At 37.6% G+C, this 22,710-nt stretch overlaps 1 protein-coding gene across 2 annotated transcripts in view; it reads left to right on the forward strand.

Annotated features, from left to right (window-relative positions):
* Positions 1–22,710, forward strand: part of GAB1 (GRB2 associated binding protein 1) — a 128,961-nt gene that overhangs the window by 61,273 nt on the left and 44,978 nt on the right. For both annotated transcript variants that reach the window (XM_032147703.2, XM_032147705.2), the window contains exon 2: positions 17,474–17,768. In XM_032147703.2, the coding sequence (XP_032003594.1) occupies positions 17,474–17,768 (295 nt within the window). The remainder of the gene's footprint in view (positions 1–17,473; positions 17,769–22,710) is intronic.

The raw sequence follows: 22,710 nt of genomic DNA on the forward strand, positions 1-22,710 counted from the left end.
TAGATGTAGGCTCATTCCTCATCCCTCCCACCTCCTGTAGCATTCACAACAATCTGAGAACAGACAAATTCAAGTCCTGGGTTCCTATATCCTGAGCATCTGCTTATTAAAATAAACCTTTGAATACTTCATCTACTCTGATTCAGGCTACTCTCTTTCCTCCATGAAAAAGCTGATGAGGGTGTTTGAAGCTGATACTGTATACATGTAAGATGTAGTCATGAATCATTGGAAGCTCACTGCTTTTAGAACCTGCCAAAATTACCATACTAATGCACTTCTATGAAGGGTGTTAAAAAGGTAATTAAGCAAATAAACTCTGCTTATTTTAGTACCCTTATTCATTTCAGAATATTTTTTGTATGGACCTCTCATTTGATTTTTACGCAGTTTTTAGGAGCAGAATTTCTGCTGTTGCAGGGGGGAGTTTTATATGTTCAAGTACTTAAATATGAGAGAAAATCTAGAATTGCCTCTACAAATCATTTTGTTTATAATAATCATGAGTTATGCATTCTGTTTGCTCTAGAAATCAAGAAACAGAACACTGGATCATTTAAGGCCAGAAACTATATCCACTACTTGTATCACCCTTTTGGGATGATTTTCTGATGTTTTGTTCAGTGTGTGTCATTTGTATAACCCTGGCCAGCTGTCTTGAAAATATATTTCACTAATCATGGTAGGGGGTAGGTGGGTGAGGGGGTCATCTGATTGGTTGTTTACGTAAATTAGTCGTAGTGTCTGTTATCTTCATATTTAAATAACTGTATATGTTAGTACAAAACTCTAGTATAAAATGGGCAGCTGTCCGGGGCAGTGGCTCACATCTGTAATCCCAGCACTTTGGGAAGCTGAGGCAGGAGGATCGCTTGAGCTCAGGAGTTTGAGACCAACTGAGGCAACATGAGGAAACCTCATCTTTACAGGAAAAAAAAAAAAGTAAGTAAAATGGGCAGTTGGTTTAGAGGAGAGACAGACAAAACCCACACCCTTTCTAAACAGAAAGATCCCCGTCTAGATGCGTGTGCTTTCTAATAGGAGTCACACAGCCATACCTGCCATCACTGAACCATTGTGTCTTTTACTTTACCTGTTCTTTGATTTTGAAATACTGTGGAAATGAATTCTTAGATTTTCACAGTTGTCTTTATGGAAATGATTTTGTTTTAGTTATTCATGTCTAGGACATCTGAAAACCAAAAGTAAAGTGGCCAGACCATGTCTGTCTAGAGACTAGCAGCCAGTAAATTGTCTTCTTAAATATTAAGAAAGCAATATACTACCTAGATGCAATCAAAGATGTCAGCTTTTCCTTAAAAGGCAATGATCAAAAGTCCAAAGGTGCACAAGGAAATAGTTAACCTACCTAAGTTGAAACAAAAGTTTTGTCTTTAGGACAAAAGGATTTAATAGGAATTCACAAGCAACCTTTATATTTTTGAGTGATGACTGATTTGCAGTTCAAAGTACAGGTAACCTCTTTGTGCTTTGTGTTTTATATTGTTTTTGTGTTTTTGTTTGTTTTCCCACATTTTGGCAGTGCTTGCCTTTTTTGAAATTTTCCGTGCTCATAAGCACTCCACTAGGGGGCAGACAAAAGAATAGAGAAGAAAAGAAACCCATATCAATACACTGCATCCGGTATACATTTACATGACGTGTTTGCTGCTCCTTCTCTATACTGTGGGGGAAAGTCTTTCCATTCATTTGTCCTTCTTATAAGGGCACTCAAAGTGATTTTTAGCACACTTATTTTTACATTTAAAATATAAACATATTTCCACAAGTTTAATGGTATTTTTAAAATTCATTGTCATAGTAATTTTTTATGGTTTTTCTGGTATGTCTACCAGTGAACCACTTAATAACGAACACTTAGTTGTGTATTGATGACTGTAATGATGATCCCTATAGGGTTTATCTTATGTGGAGCATTTGTTTACCCATCCATACTAAATTGAGTCTCTCTTTTTTTTTTTTGAGATAGGGTCTCCTATCACCCAGGCTGGAGTGCAGTGGCGCAATCTTGGCTCACTGCAACCTCCGTCTCCTGGGCGTTCAAGTGATTCTCATGCCTCAGTCTCCCCAGTAACTCGGATTACGGATGTGCACCACCATGCCTGGCTCATTGTTTTTTATTTTTAGTAGAGACAGGGTTTCACCATGTTGGTCAGGCTGGTCTTGATCTCCTGATCTCAAATGATCCATCCTCCATGGCCTCCCGAAGTGCTGGGACTACAGGCGTGAGCCACAGTGCCTGGCCTGAGTCTCTACTTTTTGTCAGGCACATGTCCATGTGTTAAGTTTTGAGAACAGAGCAGCAAAGAGAAAGAGCCTGGATGGTAGAGTGTGAAAAGGAGGGTTGTTATGGCTGCCTCCTAAGCCATTTGGTGAAAAGACTAGGCTGTGAAAGGAAATGGAAGAAATTCTTGATGGCTAATGCTGGGTGGTTTTTATTTCTAATTATTCCTTTATAACAACTCATAATGATTAGAATGCCATATGGAGCTGGAGTTGGGGCTTCAGCTGTGAGAGAATAAGCTCCCCTTCTTAATCTATGCCATGTCTAGGGAGGCTAGCTGAAGACTTTTTATTTTTTATTTTTAATTCTTCCTTTATCTTTGCTCCAGCAAGAATCAAATCCAGTTACCAAAAATGTATTTACTTCAGCCAACCTGGGGTTACAGAATCTTTAAATGAAAATGTTATTGCTTGACTGGGCGTGATGGCTTACATCCCTAATCCCAGCGCTTTGGGAGGCTGAGGCTGAGGTCAGGAGTTCAAGAGCAGCCTGGCCAACATAACGAAACCCCATCTCTACTAAAAATACAGAAAATTAGCTGGGTGTGGTGGCACGCACCTGTAATCCCAGCTACTTAGGAGGTTGAGGCAGGAGAATCACTTGAACCTGGGAGGCAGAGGTTGCAGTAAGCCGAGATCACACCACTGTACTCCAGCCTGGGCAACAGAGCAAGAAAGACTCCATCACACACACAAAAAAAAAAAGTCATTGCTTTGCCTCTTTGTGGTCAGTTATTCAACAAAATACAGAATGGTGTTTTTGTTTTTATTTCTTTTTTATATCATAAAATTTATTTTAACTACAGATGTTTTGTTTTCTCAACTTTCTAGTTTGCAACAGATAACTGTAAGTACGTTGTCTAGTAAAGTTTTAAAGTATAAACACTTGAATTGCCTAGGAGTGAAGCTAATTTTTTTTCTGAGACTGTCTTCAGGTTACAATGCTTAACATAAATTGAAATATCAAGAGATTTTTTTTGGAATAAATTATTCATCTATTAGATTTAATCATTCTGCACACTGTGAGATTGCAATTGTTGGTAAACAAGGTGATAACATTCTGCTGAGAGGATTGTACAGATTTTTCATTATTTGCTTAGAGCATCAACTGTATTCTGTACCAGATTGGGCAAGGCCTAAGAGAACATTCATTGAGTTATAATTAAATATCTTAAATGCTAGAATGTTTTTGGGATGCTGGGTTAAGTTAGAAAGTAGATAAATACCTAGTGTTTTTATAATCATGAAATGCATTTTCTTTATGGGTTTCAGGAAACATTTCAGTGAGGGCTTCATCTTTCCCTCCGTAATTCTAGCATGGTAAGCAAGACTTGGAAAAAGTCACAATAGGTGGAAAATTAAGGAATTAAAAATTTAAACCTGCCTCAGAAGGTCGTGTGGCTCCTGAAACCAAAGATATATTCATCCTTATTTTAAAAACTAGCTATTTAAAAGTATGTATGATATGAATAAAGATTAGATGAGAATATGGAGAAATAGATTTTTTAATGGTGGCAGGATTATGTATAATTTTCCCCCTCACTTTTCAGTTGACGTTGTTGCTAGTTATTTATTAAATTTAAATTTGTTAAAGTAAATGCCCATATAGCTTACATGATTTTTTTCTGGAGAACGCTTTGCTTGGATATTGCACAACCTTCAGAAATAATAGACTCCACCACAGTACTTTCAGAGGCACAGACATTTAAAATTTATGATATACAAGTATAAGTTAAGCTTCTGTTTGTGGGGGTTTTTTTCCTCTTCTTTTTAACAGCTGCTAAAATTTTAAGATTTCTTAGAATTAAAGACAAGATAAAATTTAAACCAATGCTATCCAAAAATTAATATCTAAGAATAACTTCACATAAATTATAGAGACCAAATAGACTTTTGTCTACACTAATAAAATATTCCTTTGAATCCTTAATAATCTTAGTATAACTGCCCTAGGCAACCCAGGTTGATTCAAGCATTATGGATTTTAGTTGGAAAATTTTCCCTGTGTTTGATTTAGAATTATCTAGCTTTTTCAGGAACAGAACAATAAATAGAATTGTTGTCTTTAACATGCCTATGCTTCTGTACCAGTTGGGATATAAGGACTTTTATCTGTGTTCATAGCATATATATCTGTGTTCCACTTGACTTCTGGTCTACTTTTCTCTATTTCACCAGCATCTACAGTCTTAGGAATGAGGAATGGGGAAGAGATCACTGGATTGGAGAGGAGGGGATGTGTTGAGTGGAAAAATACAGGCCAAATAACTTCCTTCAGAATTTCATGAAGGTCAGGTCCCACCACAAAGAGTTGGAGATTTGTGGTATTTTGAAGCCCTCTAATTAAATGGGGGAATAGGTACCATCTTTTCCTTTCCTCTTCACCTTCCCCTGTTCTACCCTTCTTCATTCTAGTTAAATACCAGCAATTGTATATTTAAAGTAAAATACTGAAATGTGGTGAAATGTGGGATGTCCAGATGACATCTCTGAAAACCCAAAGCCAATCCCTGTGCTCCAAACTCAAGGTTTATATTTAGAAGACAGTGCAGATCCTGTATTTTTAAATTGCTGTAAACATGTTTATGTGGTTATTTTTAGCTTTTACAGACTTTAGTGAACTTCCAAGTTGGCAAGTCAGACACAGTCGGTTGTTGTCTGTTACCTCAGATGCCAGCACTTTCTGAATGACTCTGGTTGTCTCACTGGGTTTCTAGCATGTTGAAAGCAGATGAGTGTGTAAGTTATCTTGTGTCAACTGCACATGGTCTATCTAATCTAATCTATCTATATGGGTGATTGTATTACTGTACATAGTGTACTTGTTTTCTTTTTTCTTCTTTTTGTTTAAGCTTTTATGAACTGGTAACGATTTTGCTTGGAGCTCAAGATGAGTTGGGTCCTGCCAGATGGCACTGTTATTTCTCTGGCAGAAGTAGCTAGTTATTTTCTCTTTTCCTTCAATACTTCTCTCCTTGTCCTCAAGCATTAAATCATGCATATACAATACAAATCCTTACAGCCGCTGTTATTTTCAGTCCATTGTATCTATTTCCTGTTGACCAAAGGTTATGAGGCTTGGGTGGTGTAGAGGGAGATGAAAAGTTGACAGAAAAAAGAAAGCTGGGCTCATTTTAGGGGCAAAACACCATAAAATGGGCAAGATGGCACTTGGATTTATTGAAAACAAAAAGAAATAGGCAGTCATTTTTCTTGTATGGTGAGATCATTATCTGCATGGTGCATGCATGAAGAATCGTTTTCCTCCAAGAATCATGTTTTACGAAAGGGTGACACCCCTAGCCCTCATGGGGAAAGAGGGAGACGTCATTATTGGCACTTGGGCTGAGCCTTCCACATTTGCATCAGAGATCTTGATTTCATTATCTGTGCCATAATTTTTGTCTTGCATTCAACCTTGTACTTAGTCCTCTTTAGATGAAGTTATTCATTCTTGCTTATTGGACTTAATGTAGTTTATAGTCAGTGGCTCCAGAATGCATAATTTATCTCTTTGGAGGGATGTCTTTCTAAAGAAACTTTTCATTGCCATATATCTTGTTCTGGAAGCTTTAGACTGAGATTTACGTTAAGAAGAAAGTGATATTTAAGCATTATTTTGGCTTTTTACATATAAATCTAATTATGGAAATTTGAAATTTGATTTGTAACACTTCAGTGCTTTCCCTCTAGTTCTTAATGTGAAAGTGTTGTTTTTAAACAGTGATCCAAATCTTAATATAGCAGTGTTTTATTTTGTTGTAAATTGTGAATGTTTAATAAGAAACTACGAAAATGGGAATGTTTTGTTTTGCTTGAAATTCTAAACAGTAGTTCTAACCCAGAAATAATTATTTTGGATTGGATAGCTGAACAAGAAATAGAATTTAGAATCAGTACATTTTTTGAAGATAAATTTTCATTGAAAAATTCTAGATTGTCATTGGTGTATTTTATTAATGATCAATTTTATTTAAGCAAGCATTTCCTTTCCTAATCATGATAATAACAACATATGAGACACATTTTTAGGATGGAGTAAGTTTGTGGAACACAGTGAAATTAGGAAATAGACCCACATACTTGTTAGGATCTCAGGCACAACTGCTTACAGTAGCATTACACAATTTAAATATTTGTTGTGGATTTTATTATTAAAGCTGTACCCTCTTCAACAATTGATCTTGCTTGTCTCTTAAGTTGAAGAAATATCCTTTAAAACTGCACTGTCCAGCCTGGGCAACCCACTGAGACCTCATCTCTACCAAAAAATTGAAAAGTTAGCCAGGCATGGTGGCATGCACGTGTGGTCCCAGCTACTGGACAGGCTGAGGTGGGAGGATTGCTTGAGCCCAGGAGGTTGATGCTGCCATGAGCATGACTGCTCCATTGCACACAGCCTGAGCAACAGAGCGAGACACTGTTTCAAAACCGAAAACAAAAAAACTGCATTGTCCATATGATAGCTTCTAGCCACATGTGGCTAAATTTAAATTAAGTAAGTTAGAAAATCAGTTCCTCAGTTGCATCAGCCACTTTTCAAGTTTTGTAGTCCCATGTGGCTAATGGATCCTATGATGGTCAGCACATTCATTTCCATTATCACAGAAAGTTCTGTTGGATAGCACTGCTCTAAAACTGCAATTAGAATTTGCCTCTGTGCAGGAAAATTTTGTCTTTAATTTGAGAGATGACATGAATTTTCTACTGCATAAACAATATTTATTTTCTCATGGTCTTGTTCTTTATTTAAACAAGACGTTATTAAACATCAAATGGACACTGACATTATACTTCATAGCATATGCCATTTTGTTCTTATCCTCTGCGATGACGTTACATTCTACCTTCTGAGAGACTGGGAAGTCATTACACACACACATACACACAAATGTATGGATATACAGAGAGAGAGAGAGGGACTATATATAAACTGTGTATATATACATAAAAATGCTAACAGATAATATTCAATGACTGAAATTTGTGGGCCTTCTCATAGTAGTGTAGGCACTGTGAAGTTGTAGGTGCCTAATATTAACATATTGGCACGGTTTCAGTCCCAGGGTTCATAATTGACTTATTCCCTGATTAAGTTAGTTTCACTTTTTGTTCTCTGAGCCTTGTGGGCTGGAGATTTGAGAGTTTATGGCTGAATTCTTACAACAATAAGAAAACCCACTATTGGTTTGTTGTATCATCCATTATACCTGAAGGCCAAGTTAGTGAAGAACACAGACAGAATCATTACCAAATGAATTAAGAGATTCATTCATTTGTTCATTTATTCAGGCAACAGTTATCACCCATGCCTTTTAACCACCAAGTCCTTGCATGCTGTACACTATGCTGAACACTTAAAGAGAAATAAGACAGAGTCTTGGGGGAGGAAAGCAGTTGTACAAAGGGTTGATTGAAATGCCAAGGTAGAGTGCTATGATGGAGGTTTGCACAAGGTACTGTGGACATCTTGGAGTAGTCAGCTTGACCTGGCCGAGGTGACAGGGGAGCCAGAATTTGCAGAAAGAAAGGTGTTGCCAATATTCCTTCACACCAGATTCCATCTGCTCCAAATGGAAAAGATGAGTTTCTTACCATGGTCTCTCAGTATTTTGGGAATTTTGCAAACCATGGGGAGAAAAAAAACTCTTAAAAAAAAAAGCCATTCCTAAGCATCACTTTGATGGCTGTGTAAGACTCCTGTGTGGTGGTATATTATCGTTTATTTACTCAGTTTCCTACTGTGATTAACCATCTGGATTTGCCCAGGACTGAGCCATTTTCTAGGATGTGGGACTTGCAGAGCTAAAACGAGGATAGTCTTGGGAAAACTGGGATAGTTGATCATCCTACCTTCTACTGAATATTTAGATCATTTCAAGTATTTACTTATAGAAACAATACTGTGCTGAAAATTTTGGTGCCTAGGTATTTAGCCACATTTTTTTTTCCATTATTTCCTTAGATGAGAGTCCTAGAAATGGAATTAATGGCTCAATGAATGTGGACATGTGTTGGAGCTCATGGCAGTGCTCATGGTTCTTTATTGCATTTTTTGCTGTATTCAGCTAGATTGGCAGGAGTCTGCCTGGACATTTGCACCACCTCTGCCTCCATAAGTTCTTAGGGAGATGAGCCAAAGACTTGTTCTTCACTAGCTGCAACGTGTGTTCCAAATCTCTAGCTGGCCAGATTGCATGTAAACTCCAACTAACTCTTGCCTTGGCCAGAAGTAGGCCAAAAGCCAGTCTCAAAAGATGGAGTGAACTCTGTGTCCCCATTTTCCTCTGCCCGCATCCTGACCTGAGCTCACTGACTCTGACTGCACATGGTGGTAAGAAAAGGGTGAGATCCAGTGGACCCAAGGCCAGTGGCCTTTCTTCCCAGTACACACTGAGCTGTGAGTCACCCCAGGCCGCCATCTGACTCACATGGAACGTTGCATGTTTAACTTTGTTTGGCTCCCAGCCAGTTTCTCACTTTTTCAGTCTCTTGGTTAGGGTAAGGAAGCTTGCAAAACCACCAGAGTTAGAGTATGGGCACGGCCCCAACAATTGGGAATATGAGGAGAGAAATGAAATGGTACTTTCAAGTAAAAATATACTCAGCTTGCCCCACAGTGCTGTATTTAGAATTAATACAGCCATGAGGTGACACACTTTCCTGTGGAACTTAATAAATAAATTTCCCTAATTGGGGTCCAAGGCAGACCAGCCTCATACCAAATTGTTCTCTGTAGTAAGATGTATTAAAGTCAAGTCCTATTTTCAGGGTTCTTAACGTGTTAACAGGGGTCCTGTGAAAACTTGAAACTATACAATATTACCTATATGCCTTTTTTCTAAGAAAAGTTTTCATTGCTTTAATCAGATGCTCAAAGCAGTCTATGACCCAGAAAAGGTTTAAGAACCACCTGTGTATATTAAATACTAAGGGGTTTTTGTCATTGCTTTTTTTTTTTTTTTGCTTTTTTTTTTATTTTATGTAGTGCTTATGCCTAGGCTTTGAGGTAGGCATTAATTTAGCAGTAGTTTCAACAAGTAAATTATATGCACTATTACTGAGAATTCAAAATTCCCAAAGTCTTTCCCTAGCTAGTATAGTATTTCCGAGTCAAATTTGATTTTTTTCCTCTTATGAAATTGTTTTATTTCCAACTAATTTGTTGCATCCAGGCAATGTATGTAAACTCTAATATCTTAAGTTTATGGAACAGTTGAAAGCTTAGATCTAGGCATTGTTCTGCATTATTTTCAGTGTATTCTTTTGTTTATATTACTAAGCCAAAGTTAGCTCGGATAGCACAAGGCTAGAAAATGGTGACAATAGTTTGAAAACAGGAAATTTTAGGCTTCTGTGTGTTTGGAACAGATGATCATAATCATAGAGCCAGTGGAGTGGAAACTTCCACCGAGCCTGTTTTTTCCTTATTTTGCTCTATGAGAAAAGATGGTGCTTCCTGGAAAACAACTCAAGTATTTTAAAGCAAATGGTTTTCCTTTGTCCCTGCTTCATGGTTAATTTGTTTTTCTTTATTTTATTTACCCTAGTAATAGTATTATGGAAATATTTTTAATAGGCAAAATAATTCTTAAAGTGCTTATTTTAGATATTTAAATATCTCAGTGTATTACCATTTACTGCATGGTTTTTAGAGAAAATTAAAGCAATATATTATAATGACTTTTAGGAAAGAAAAATAAATTTATTCCTCTATTTTAAGTGTTCCCAACTTTCCTTGTTTGTTTATTTAACCCCCAAAGTGCCAGTCTTTAAAATAAAGTCGTGACTCTTTATCTGTCTAGGCTATTTCCTGGCTGAGACTCCTTCCACATGTATCCCGGAATTCTATATTTAAAAGAAAGGTTAAATATCCATTCACTAATTGCAGAGTAATAATAAAATAGCATTTCCATATACACATAAACTTTTTGTTTTGTGCACATCATTCCTAGATTATTTTAAACATATAATTTTTTAAAATTATAAAAGCAATAAATGGAAACATTTTGAAAAAACAAAGTATATAAAATATGAGACTCATCTGGCCCTTTCATCTGACCTATTCCTAGTCATCACAGTTAACAACTTAGTATGTGTCCTTCCAGACCTGTTCTCTAAACATAGTGTGTGTTTGTGTAAACACACAGTTTGTGCCGTGTTTTACAAACACACAGTTATTTCACACAAATGGAAGCATATACCATATGTACAATTCCTCACCTTGTTTTTTTTACTTAACAGTTATCTTGTGGGCATTGCTCATGTATATATATCCATGTCACTTTTTGAATGACTTGCCTAGCTTTATTGTGTAGATGTCCCATAATTTATTTGACCATTATCCTGCTGATAAAATTTAGATTACAACCTATCTTATCAAAAATAGCATTTTCATCTTGTGAAACGCACATCTTCAACCCCAACATTTTACAGATTTCTGAGAGTATATTGAAATTTTGAATTCTACTAAAGAAGTCACAGTAATGATCTTTCCTTAAATATCAGTTGTGAAATACCTTTTAAGAGATTTCAAAATAAAAAATTCCGCTCTACTTTTTTCCCCACACTTTCTCAGGAAAAGAACAGGTTAGTAAAATTACAGTGGTGAGGCTTCCTGGTAGAAGGGAAGTTGGCTCAGGAATATAGAAAATATTGCTTTTCAGCTATCTCGACAAGGTATACTTTGTTAGGGCTTAACAACTACCAAGAGACCCCAAGATGCAGTCAGCAGAGTTCTTTTTCAAGTGCTTAAGGGAATGGGTTTGTTAATGGACTACTTGTGTGATGTTGCTGAGAGCTCAAAGGAACAGGTGCTGATGCCTTATCTCAGGGGAAGTTGAGGAAAGCTTTAAAGAACAGGTCTTGAGCTAGGTCTTGAAGGATGAGTAGGAGCTCATGGTGAGGGAAATAAGGTATTTCAGAGTGAAAAAGAAACAAGGACCATGTGGGTGCTGTCTGAGGCCATCTGTGGAGGTGAGAGATTGGAGAGATGAGACAGGTAAGTATGGTTTGGAAGAACTTTGTATGCCATCTTACTGAAGGAGTTTGGACTTCAATAACAACTTTGAACTTTTTTCCCCCCCTGAAATCTTTTCATTTAGTCTCAGTGGCTCTCTGTGATGATTATTCTGATGGACAACATCTCACCAAGGCTTTGAGCACTTACAATGTGTGAAGCGCTGTTGCAGATACAAAAAAAAAAAAAAAAAGAGGAATTAGCTTTCAAGGAGCTTAATGTCCAGTTGGGAAAATAATTCATAAGTATTTGGAGAGTTTGGAAATGTAAAATAATAGACTGTTCCAATCTATTCTACAGCAATGCAAGAGATATTATAGAGCAGTAATTGATTGTCAGTGGTAGAAAGGGAGGGTGTGGGGAGGAAAGGGGAAGGCTGGGAAAAAATAACCTTGAAGAATGAATTGGGTTTGAAAGATATTTGCTAGTGGGGTAAATATTGTGAACAATAGGAAGATAGAGACAGCATTGGCATGAGCAGAAGGTATTAATATAAGAAGATGAAGAATGAGACGTAAGCTTGAAAGGACCTGTGTTTTGGGTTTTTTTGGCTTTTTTTTTGGAAATTTTACTTTAAAGAGCAATATAATCCTATTGATTGGATCTATGGTTCTCAATCACAGTGGCACATTAGAATCATCTGTTGAATGTTTAAAGCTGCCTATTCCAATCTTCACCCCCACCCCATACACTACAATTTAGTTGGCCTGAGGTGAAACCCCAAACTTTTTTTTTTTTTGAAGCAAAGCTCTCCGGATATTTCTAATGTGCATTCAGGGCAGAGAACCCATGGACTACCCCCGACCTCTTCTCTGATCTTCTCTCTTGCCTTCCCATATATTGGCTACTTCCTCAATAATTAGCTCTTCCAGTAAAGGTACAGGGAAAAGATGAGGGAATTTTGGCAAGCATCACACCAGGCATGTGAGCTGTCATTTATACCATAGAGAACTCACAAAACAGGGTGTACAGCAGTTACAATGTTTTTCTTTAAAGCTGAAGCCATTTGCTAGTTAGGTTACTTAGGCAAAATTTGTGAATTTGTTAGTAACGTTACAGCCATATAGGCAAAATTTGTGAATTTGTTAGTAATATTACAGCCATTAATGGCTTGGGGTTAATCCAGGTTAAAAAATGTTTGCTTCCCACCAAATAGTGGGACTCCATCTGTACTTTCCTGCCAGTATGTACATACCCATACTCTAGGGTGTGTGATAAGCCTGTCTTAAGACCTAGCTTCAGTGTGACAGTTCTACAGGTTAGCGTATCCAATTTGCTAAATACAGGAAATGTTTAAAAGAATAGTTCTTTTAAAATGATGTTTAAAAACATCTCTCATATGTCTGTAGAGTTTTAAAAACAAATTAATTTGTTTACACACCTGTATGCTTGCCTGACCAATTCTTGAATGGGCTGGGCAGATCACAGTTATATCACTATCCCTGTAATGCATAAATAGTATGAGAACTTCTGTATTTTTAATCCTTGCCTCAAACATTTTCGATTGCATATTTAGCAGACATTGACTGAGCACCTCCTTGGCGCTAGGCAATGGGAAAGGAAAGAAGAAAGGTTAAAATGGCTCCAGCCCTCAGTACATTCAAATATAGAGATGTTAAATGATTTAGCAAAAAGGTAGAAATGGAGAGCTCAGAGCCAACTCAGGGATGGTGCCCCAAAGAGGGCTGAGCTAAATCTAGGGGGTAGATTTTGTGCCAAAGGGTGAGAGGCAGGACAGAGCAGAGTGTTTGGGAAACTACAAGTATTTCCAATGTGGTTGGAAGGCAGAGAGGCAAGAAGTGAGGCTGGAGAGATTTAGGGGTGGAGATGGGGCGGGAGTTGATTGGAGGGTCCTGTGTACCCTGCCAGAGTGTGGGTTTTATCCTGTAGGCACAGGAGGCAGTCACTGAGCATAGGGAATTGGCTTCAGATTTTGGTACTTTTAAGTTACCCCAAAATCCAGACTTAACTGTTTACTTCTTGTTAACAGATTATTTGTTCAACTCAAAATTGGAGTGACTGTTACATATAAGAAATGGCTACAAAATAAGTTTTTACATAGTCCTTCTCAACTATGCAGACATCTTGCAAATTTCAGCTTCTTCATTTTCTGCTTGTAATGGAAGTCTAGTCATTAAAATGATTTTTTGTGTGAATTTCTTTTAAAATTACTTTGAGTATTTGGTTTTGAAGGTTTCTGGAAAGCCTGTCCTTTTTGTCTGCTACTGCTCTGCAGGATTGGCAAGGCAGTATACGGCTTTCTCTGGAGCTACCAAGGCAGCAAGGATAAAAATAGGACAAACTTTAAGAATCTCAGATATTTTCAGATAACAAAGACTGATTTATGTGGGCCCATTTTGTGCTCTGACAAAACATAGAGACGCTTTTGTGCTGTGATTAGCAAGGGTGCTGATGTCAGTTCTCTTGTCGAGCATCAAGCTTTATTCTGTGGCTAAATTGTGCTTTGTACCATAATCCAGAGAACCTTTGTATCTGCCTTATTAAAGTGTGTAGTTTATGTAATTGCTTTTGTTTTCCAGTTTAATCTGTGCCAGATTCAATGAGGGTGACTCATTTTGTGACTGAGACAAACATTCACATTTGGACCATGTTAAAAATAAATAAATAAATGGCAGGTGCTGCTTGGCTAAATTCTGTGTTTTAATGCTGTAATTTCCTGCCGTAAGGGTTCACGTCTTGTATAATGTCTACTCAGCCTCTGTAATCACTAGCCCAATATATCTAGTGTACCTCAATTCATTGCTACTCATTTCTTGATTATTTATTTTAGTTCCTAAGGGCTTTTTGAATTTTAACAATGTGATTTCAACAGGGAAGCCAAGGAATGGATGGGGGAGAGCCACAGTTAACTGGAAAACAGAGTGACACATAAGCTGTAGCAAAAGGACATGTCCTATGCTTTTCTGTTTTTGCCATTTCCCCAAGATGTTTTGTGCATGTGTTTTGGTAAAGTTATCTTAGTTATGTTTATTTTATTATGTATATGTTCAGTATTGGAGCTCTTTTTCTCAAGTGGAAGATGCTTGGAAAACACTCTCTTCATTGTGGCCCATGTATCAAATCTAATCTCAAAAATTTTACAAGTCTACTCTCTCAGGAGAATTCTATTTATGTATTGTACAGATATGCTATATACTAGGCACTGTGCTATGGCAAATAAAGCAGGCGTGGTCACTATCTTCTTGAACTTTTCAGTCTGTTTGAGGAGTTACATACTACACAAATAAATACAAAGAAAAATTGAATTGCAAAATTAACACAAATCACTACATAGGTAAGTAATAGGATCTCTAAAACTATGCTATTACTTTACATTGGAGTTGGTTGCGTTGAGGGTGGTCAGGGAAGAGAAGCCCTGAATTTTGAGTTGGCCAGGCAAAAAGTGAGGGAAAGAATATAATGTATTTAGGGGAAAACATGTGCAAAGTCCCTGAGGCAGGTAAGAGTTTAGCCCCCTATAAACCCTATTATTGGGGGGGATAAGTGACAGTTGATAAAAATTGAGAGAAAAAAGACAAGAAACTGTATTTAAAAGATGAACTATACAAGCACAGCAATATGGTACTATTTATTAATAGTATAGGGGCAAATGACATTCCATACAGTGCAACAGCCTCTGAGAGCCTCCTAAAGTGCCATGTAGAAATGGATGCTTATAATACTTAGTCTGAATCATTGGGGAATGGATTATGTTTGGTGAAGTATGTAGTAAAGCATTTTAGAAAGATTTGTGTGCAAGACAATAAAGTTTTAAAAAGTCATTTCTGTATTTAAAGATGAAGCTTCACTATCTGGAGAAATCACTTACTGAATGATATGATTTCTTGAGGGCCCTGCATAAATAACATCATATTCTATATTCTTTTGCTTTACTTCTGCATTACTTTTTAAAGCTTTCTGCTTGATAGAGAAGTATCCATAGAGGCATAATTTTACTAAGAGATGATATTTATTTATTTTGCAGTAAGTAGATGCATATTCAATGAATGGATTTTTATAGTCCAGAAACAGTGCTAAAATCCTGTGAATCCAACACATTATGACTTTTCAATATTATCTAAAACATCTATAGGACTCTACCCTGCCTTCCCTGGACACGAATTATATACTTATTCCTTTGAGCTGCGTGAAGAATGAGAAGTTAATTTAAAATATTGATGATTAAAGACCTATGTAATGTTTTTAGGCCTTTATGATCTCTGGTAATCCTCTTGTTAAAGGATTGCCTAAATTTTTCTGTAGAGGAATGCTTGTTCATGTAGCAATACCTCTGCGGACGTTCTGCCTGGGATGCTATAGTCTCAAGTATTTTCATGTATGTTAAATATTTTCTTCACAATTAGTCATTTCTTTGAAGGTAGGAATAATGAATTATATACTTGTTTTTCTTCCCACAAGTAGCAAAGGGAATGTTTTATTCCACTGGGGGTTTCTGAGTCCTTCCACTTCCCAGAGTGTCCCCACCGCCTCTCGCCCTGCCGCCTTTTTTTTTTTTTTTTTTTTGAGGAGGAGTCTTCTTCTGTCCAGGCTGGAGCGCAGTGATCTCAGCTCACTGCAACCAGCGACTCCGGGCTCAAGCAATTCTCCTGCCTCAGCCTCTTGAGTAGCTGGGATTACAGGAACCTGCCACCACACCCAGCTAATTTTTGTATTTTTTAGTAGAGACGGGGTTTCACCATGTTGGCCAGGCTGGTCTCAAACTCCTGACCTCAAGTGATCCGCCCACCTCGGCCTCCCAATGTGCTGGGATTACAGGCATGAGCCACTGCGCCCAGCCCTAGAGTGTCCTCTTGAGGTAGTCTTACCTAGAATGTTGAATCTGGAGCAGAGAATGTTTCTTAGTAAATGACTGAGACTTGCTAAAATAGGCCTCTTTTCTATCTGGCTGCCTCCCTGAGGAAGAACTTCAAAGAGAAGTAAGGTATAAGTTTGTTTCCAGGCACACATGTTGGGGTTAAAGGCTGATAAGGAAGGCTGTTTGTCATTTGGTTCTGCTTTTATTATTTGGTGACCACAGATTTAGGGAGGGTGATAGTAAAATAATTTTTTAGGCTTCTCTAGGTGTAGTATTAAACTCAAAATTTACCAGAACTTGTGGAGGGGTATGTGGTGAGTGTAGTACAGATTGCCCATGTATGTTTGTTGGGAAGAAGAGGGGAAATATTAAAAAGAGTTAAATCTCATACTCAAGAATACAGGTCTTACTCGTGTAGTCTTTGAACAACAGGCTGTGTGGCCAAAAGAGAGACAGAATCAATTGCTTCCCAGGCAAGAAGCCAGAAAAGCTTCAAAACCTTTTCCCCTCCCTATGCCTTGCCACTACACCTAAAAAAAAGAGAAACCTTTTAAGTGTTTAAAATCTGTAGGAGTCTTAGGAAGAAGCAGCTTTATGTGTATTCTTTATGGCATGATATTAATGCATGAAAATCTGTTGCTTTTTAAAAAATTGTGGCGAAATATACACAACATAAAATTTATCATTTTAGCTATTTTTAATATACAGTTCACTAGCATTAAGTATTAATACATTCACAGCGCCATTGCACCATGGCCACCATCATCTCCAGAACTTTATCTTCTTCAGCTCAAACTCTAGGCCCATTAAATACTATAATAACTCTCCATTTCCCACCCCTCCCCCTCCGCAGGGCCTGACAAACACCATTCTGCTTTCTGTCTGTATGAATTTGACTACTTGAACTACCTCATATAAGTGGAATCATGCAATATTTGTCTTTTTGTGACTGGCTTATTTCACTTAGCATAATGTCCAGCTTCATTCTTTTGCATATGGATTTCTAGTTTTCCTAACACCATTTGTTGAAACCACGACTTTTTCATATTTAGTAAAAACTGAATCCTCCTTGATGTATTGCCTCAATATTATATAGTAGGAGATTTAATAGAAGATACTGAATATATATAAACATTATTAAGTTAATTGAATTATGAGTAAACATTGCTTTTCAGAGTGGCAGATTATCCTGTGGTAAAAACACACACACAAACACACACATATTGTGACTTTCTCTAAACAATGCATTTGTAAAATCAGTTTGATAAATGTGCATCTTTTTGAAAACATTATCTCAAGTTAATACTGAATGGATATTTTTCTTTTGTTTCTAGGCATGGAAGAGGAGATGGTTCGTGTTACGCAGTGGCCGTTTAACTGGAGATCCAGATGTTTTGGAATATTACAAAAATGATCATGCCAAGAAGCCTATTCGTATTATTGATTTAAATTTATGTCAACAAGTAGATGCTGGATTGACATTTAACAAAAAAGAGTTTGAAAACAGCTACATTTTTGATATCAACACTATTGACCGGATTTTCTACTTGGTAGCAGACAGCGAGGAGGAGATGAATAAGTGGGTTCGTTGTATTTGTGACATCTGTGGGTTTAATCCAACAGAAGAAGGTAAGTTCGTGATATTATTATTCAACCTGAATTCTTTTCTGCTACATTTCTAGAAATGTCATACAATTCTTTGTTATTTTAGTTACACGATATAATGTTTTATTTTTATAATAGGAACTTGACGTTTGGAAAAAGCACCGAATCCTTTAATTAGTTTGGGGAGAAACTGTTTACAAGTTTTAGAGAGACAGACTTAGACATATTGGGGCAGTTTTTAAATATCGTGAAGTAGAAGGTGACAAGAAGACATTTTAAGAACATTTATTGAGTTCCAATGTAAATATTCAGTTTAACCATATAACACTGTTGCTATTTTACTATTTTTCACCTATTAAAAATAGCACATTTGGCCGGGTGCGGTGGCTCATGCCTGCAATCCCAGTACTCTGGGAGGCCGAGGCGGGTGGATCATGAGGTCAGGAGATCAAGACCATCCTGGCTAACACAGTGAAACCCTGTCTCTACTAAAAATACAAAAAAAAAAAAAAAAAATTAGCTGGGCTTGGTGGCAGGCACCTGTGGTCCCAGCTAGTCCGGAGGCTGAGGCAGGAGAATGGTGTGAACCCAAGAGGTGGAGCTTGCAGTGAGCTGAGATCGCGCCACTGCACTCCAGCCTGGGTCACAGAGTGAGACTCCGTCTCAAAAAAAAAAAAGCACTTTTATGTAGCTCAACCCAATTCTTTAGGTGCTATTTAAAAATATATTTAAAAATTATATTAGATTATGGCCGGGTGCAGTGGCTCACACCTATAATCCCTGTACTTTGGGAGACTGTGGCAGGTGGGTCACTTGAGATCAGGAGTTCTTCAAGACCAGCCTGGCCAACATGGTAAAATTCCATCTCTACTAAAAATACAAAAATTATCTGGGCGTGGTGGCACACGCCTGTAGTTCCAGCTACTCAGGAGGCTGAGGCAGGAGAATCGCTTGAACCGAGGTGGCAGAGGCTACAGTGAGCCAAGATTGCACCATTGCACTCCAGCCTGGGCAGCAGAGCAAGACGCCATCTCAAAAAACTATATTAGATTATCCCATTTATGCCTGGTGTTCCATTATTGGAACACTAAGCATGTGGGAGTTATTTATATCCCACTACTCAAGGTCATCGCCAAGGTCTGATTGCAGACATTCAAAAAATTGCAACCTCAAGCATAAATAGGTTATGAAGTTAGGAAATAGCCAAGGTGATTATCATTACCTATGAAATGCAAGTGAGAATCAGTCACAAAACACAATGAACAAGTACCAAACAAATGAATTACTTAGCACAGGTCCTACAAGGAGCATGGAGGAAGGACGAGGGGCTCAACGTTTGGGTAAGAGGTAGTGAGGGAAAGCTTCTGAAAAGAAAATAAATTGCAAAATGTAGGCTTTTGAAAGAAACAGTATTTCTATGTCAATGAAAGGAGAGATGCAGAACCCTCCAGGCTTAGGGACTTGGGAAAGAACAGATCCAGAGAAGGAGTCGAATTTTACTTGACTGGGGCAGTAGGGCTCTGAATGAAAAAGGCCCAGGGACAGTTGCTTACAGATCTTGAATGAGGGACTGAGATTTGGGGTGCCTATCCTGGAAAGAGCTGAGTGACTAGAGGGCTCAAGAAGAATTTTACAAGTGGAGTTCTACCTCGGGTACTTTATTATTATTATTATTATTATTATTATTTTTGAGATAGGATCTCACTTTGTCGCCTAGGCTGGAGTATGGTGGCATGATCTCTGCTCACTGCAACCTCTGCCTCCCAGTTTCAAGCGATTCTCGTGTCTCAGCCTTTTGAGTAGCTGGAATTACAGGTGTGCACCACCACACTGGGCTAATTTTTAATATTTTTAATAGAGATGGGATTTCACCATGCTGGCCAGGCTGGTCTCAACTCCTGGCCTCAAGTGATCCGCCTGCCTCAGTCTCCCAAAGTGCTGGGATTACAGGCATGAGCCACCGCACCTGACCTCAGGCACTTTTTAATAGCTGGCTGACCACTTCTCTCTGCTCTTCCTTTCTAAACAAACGCTCAACATGTAGGTAGGGGACTCCAGCACAAAGTAGTTTTGTAGAGCCAAGAATCAGAAATAAAGGTGAACTGAGGTCTTTGACCTTCTTGTCTTTGTGGTTATACTCACATTTAGAAGTGTGCATTTCCGAACATCTACATTTAGGAGTGCTGTAGATACCATAAGGAGTGGAAAATTGTGTTAATAATCAACACCAAGATTCGGATTGAAGTGCAACTAATCATCTCTAATGAGCTCAGGCCAGCTTCCTCTCTGGCCAGTCAGCAGCCCTGGGGAAAGGAGCCTGCCAGGGCTGGGGTTTGCCCAGTGGGGTCGGGGAAACCCCTTGATGAGGGCGTTCAGAATCTCACGGGAACAGCACTCTTAGGAGGGAAGGAAGGATCCAGCTTAGCTGGGAGGGGGCTGATGAAATAGAGATCTTCAGCAGAGCTCTAGTGATTAAAAACTTCAAGAAATTGTTTCACAGGAGGAATTAATGTGGTCACAGTGTAAGTGGGCATGGGGGTGCTACTTCTAACTTCAGTTAAAACCCTTTCCTGTTTGCATTTATAGTTTATATTTGAGTGCAGCAGAGGGTTTCAAAGTTAAAATTACAAATGAGATAGCTCTTTTTAATGGTTAACATCTAGTCAGTTGATGTCAATGACATCAATGATAATTATTGGATTTAGACAGCACATTAGTTTTTTTATGTGATGGATTTTCAGTTAAAATAATTTGTCATTTTATTATCTTCTTCTTGTTCCTTTGCCTATTGCCTTTTCAATGTAGAATTTGTTTGGGGGGACATAAGGGCAGACTTTTGTCTCTGTTGGTTGTCTGTATAGATTGAGCTGATCCAAAAAGCTAAATCGTAGATGTTCTTCCACCTCTCTTACTTTTTTTTTACAATGCTCCTAAATATATTTACAAAGGAAATGAGATGTTCTCATAGAGGATGTGCATTCTTCAGTCAAGGAATGTGAGTCTAATTTTTTGAAGCCTATTCAAGGGTGGGTAGGGTTGAGAACCCAAAATAAGAATTTTTAATTCTCAAGTGTCTGAGATTAACTTTGCAAGTTTTAAGGCACAGCGTCTTGTCTATTTGGCCACCTTAGGATGATTCTTATCATTTGGGAGCCTGACAAACACCCACTCCGCTCTGGGAAGGAAAGCTTGGTGTGCTTTTAGAAAACTGATTGATTAGTTCACCAAATTATTTGAGTTTGCTGACACTCTACTAGGCTGTGGGAATTCATTCAACAAATATATATTAGGTGATTAGTTAAGGAGACAAAAGGTAAACATCACAGACTGAGCATCTAATGGGAGAGGAGTCATTAAGAGAAATATCCAAAATAATTCATTATAATAATTGATGAGTGCAAGTTTATATATACATATGTATATATAAATTATGCATTAAAATATATATACAGTGTATATATATGTGTAAAAGTATAATTCTGTGGAAGTTTATGAATATAGTTCTTGTGCTCATAGAGCTTACAGTCAGTCTAGGAGAGACAAATAATCCAGGAATTATACTACTGATTCATAAGCGCTCTGCTAAAGAAGAACTAGATAAGCATAGTTAGCAGCAGCATCTGATTTAATCTTAAGAGGGTCAGGAAAAGCCTAGGTAGTTTACAGTGGCTCTGTGATTATAACTGATAATGTACTGAGAGCTTTATTTTTGTACTTAGCAGAACATTTTCATCAATTTTAGAAGTCAGAATCAGTCTTTCCCAATGTCTGTTTTCACGTTACAAAATTTCTACCAAATAGGGAGAGGTGAAGTTTCAAAACTTAAAAGCTGTAGTGATCTTTTCAGTGCAAAACTCCCAATTCCTTACAAAATAGATGAGAGGTATATTTAGGTTGAGTGCAACTCTCGATTTGTGAACTTTTCATCTTTACAATATCCATGGTTGGGGGAGAGTTGTAAGAAAATTCATAGTATGATTAATCAGATTTCTTATATATAGTCTGTGAGTTGGCTACCAAGTACAGCTCTGTTAATCACAAGTCATTTTTATGTGTTCATTAATAGATAAAACAAGTATCTAAGGACTTTAATCTGCCAATATGTTCTACACCGAGGTCATGAGCTATGTCTAAATGCAACTGCATTTATTTTTTAAATTCTATGATTGAGATTTTTCACAACTTCATCCTGGTTATTTCCCCAAATAGCCACATTTAGAAGTGTCTTAATATACTGTGTTGAAGTATTTGTTGAGTTTCTTGGAATAAATCCGTAAAGCATGAACAGTTCTTCATTATGTAGTATTAAGCAGCCAAAATCATATTTTATTCTGTAATTTTGGCTTTTGATCTATAATGGCAAAACTGCAAAAAGACTTTCAAAGTTTTTCAGCCATTTAAGTTCTAAATAGCAGAATACTGCTATTATCCTTTGTAATCATATTCATGCAGTTTAATATGACAAGGTAAACATCAAAATGCCTTTGTTCTTCCACTGACTTGACTACCTGCTTTATATTCTCTTGTGTCCAAATAGATGTCACCACCAATCACTAAATAATAGATGTTTTTGTTTTTATCTAGATCTGTCCCAAGCCCTCTGCTCTTCCTGTTTCAGAGAGCTGACTGTCCTCCTACTGTTGGCTTGAAAATTAGCTAACAGCACAAGATAATTTTTTTACTATGCTAATTTCAGACTAGATGTGAGAAGAAATAGACCATGCCTGGTTATGACAGTCTAAGAAAATAACTGTCCCCAATCCCTGTGAGAATAACTAATTTTCCCCTGAAAACAAAAGGAAAAGGGAAAAATCTGACCTGTGTTTTGATTCCAGGAACCTCTCAAAATATCGTTACCATGTTATTTCCGCTGCCCCAGGTGACCACTGCTATTATTGAATACTGAAAGTGCTGGCAGGCTGTATCTGTTTTTAAGTCCTAGCTCATTAAACTGTGTGTGGTTCCT

Source organism: Hylobates moloch, unplaced genomic scaffold, assembly GCF_009828535.3.
Source record: "Hylobates moloch isolate HMO894 unplaced genomic scaffold, HMol_V3 SCAFFOLD_3, whole genome shotgun sequence".
NCBI classification, from domain to species: domain Eukaryota; kingdom Metazoa; phylum Chordata; class Mammalia; order Primates; family Hylobatidae; genus Hylobates; species Hylobates moloch.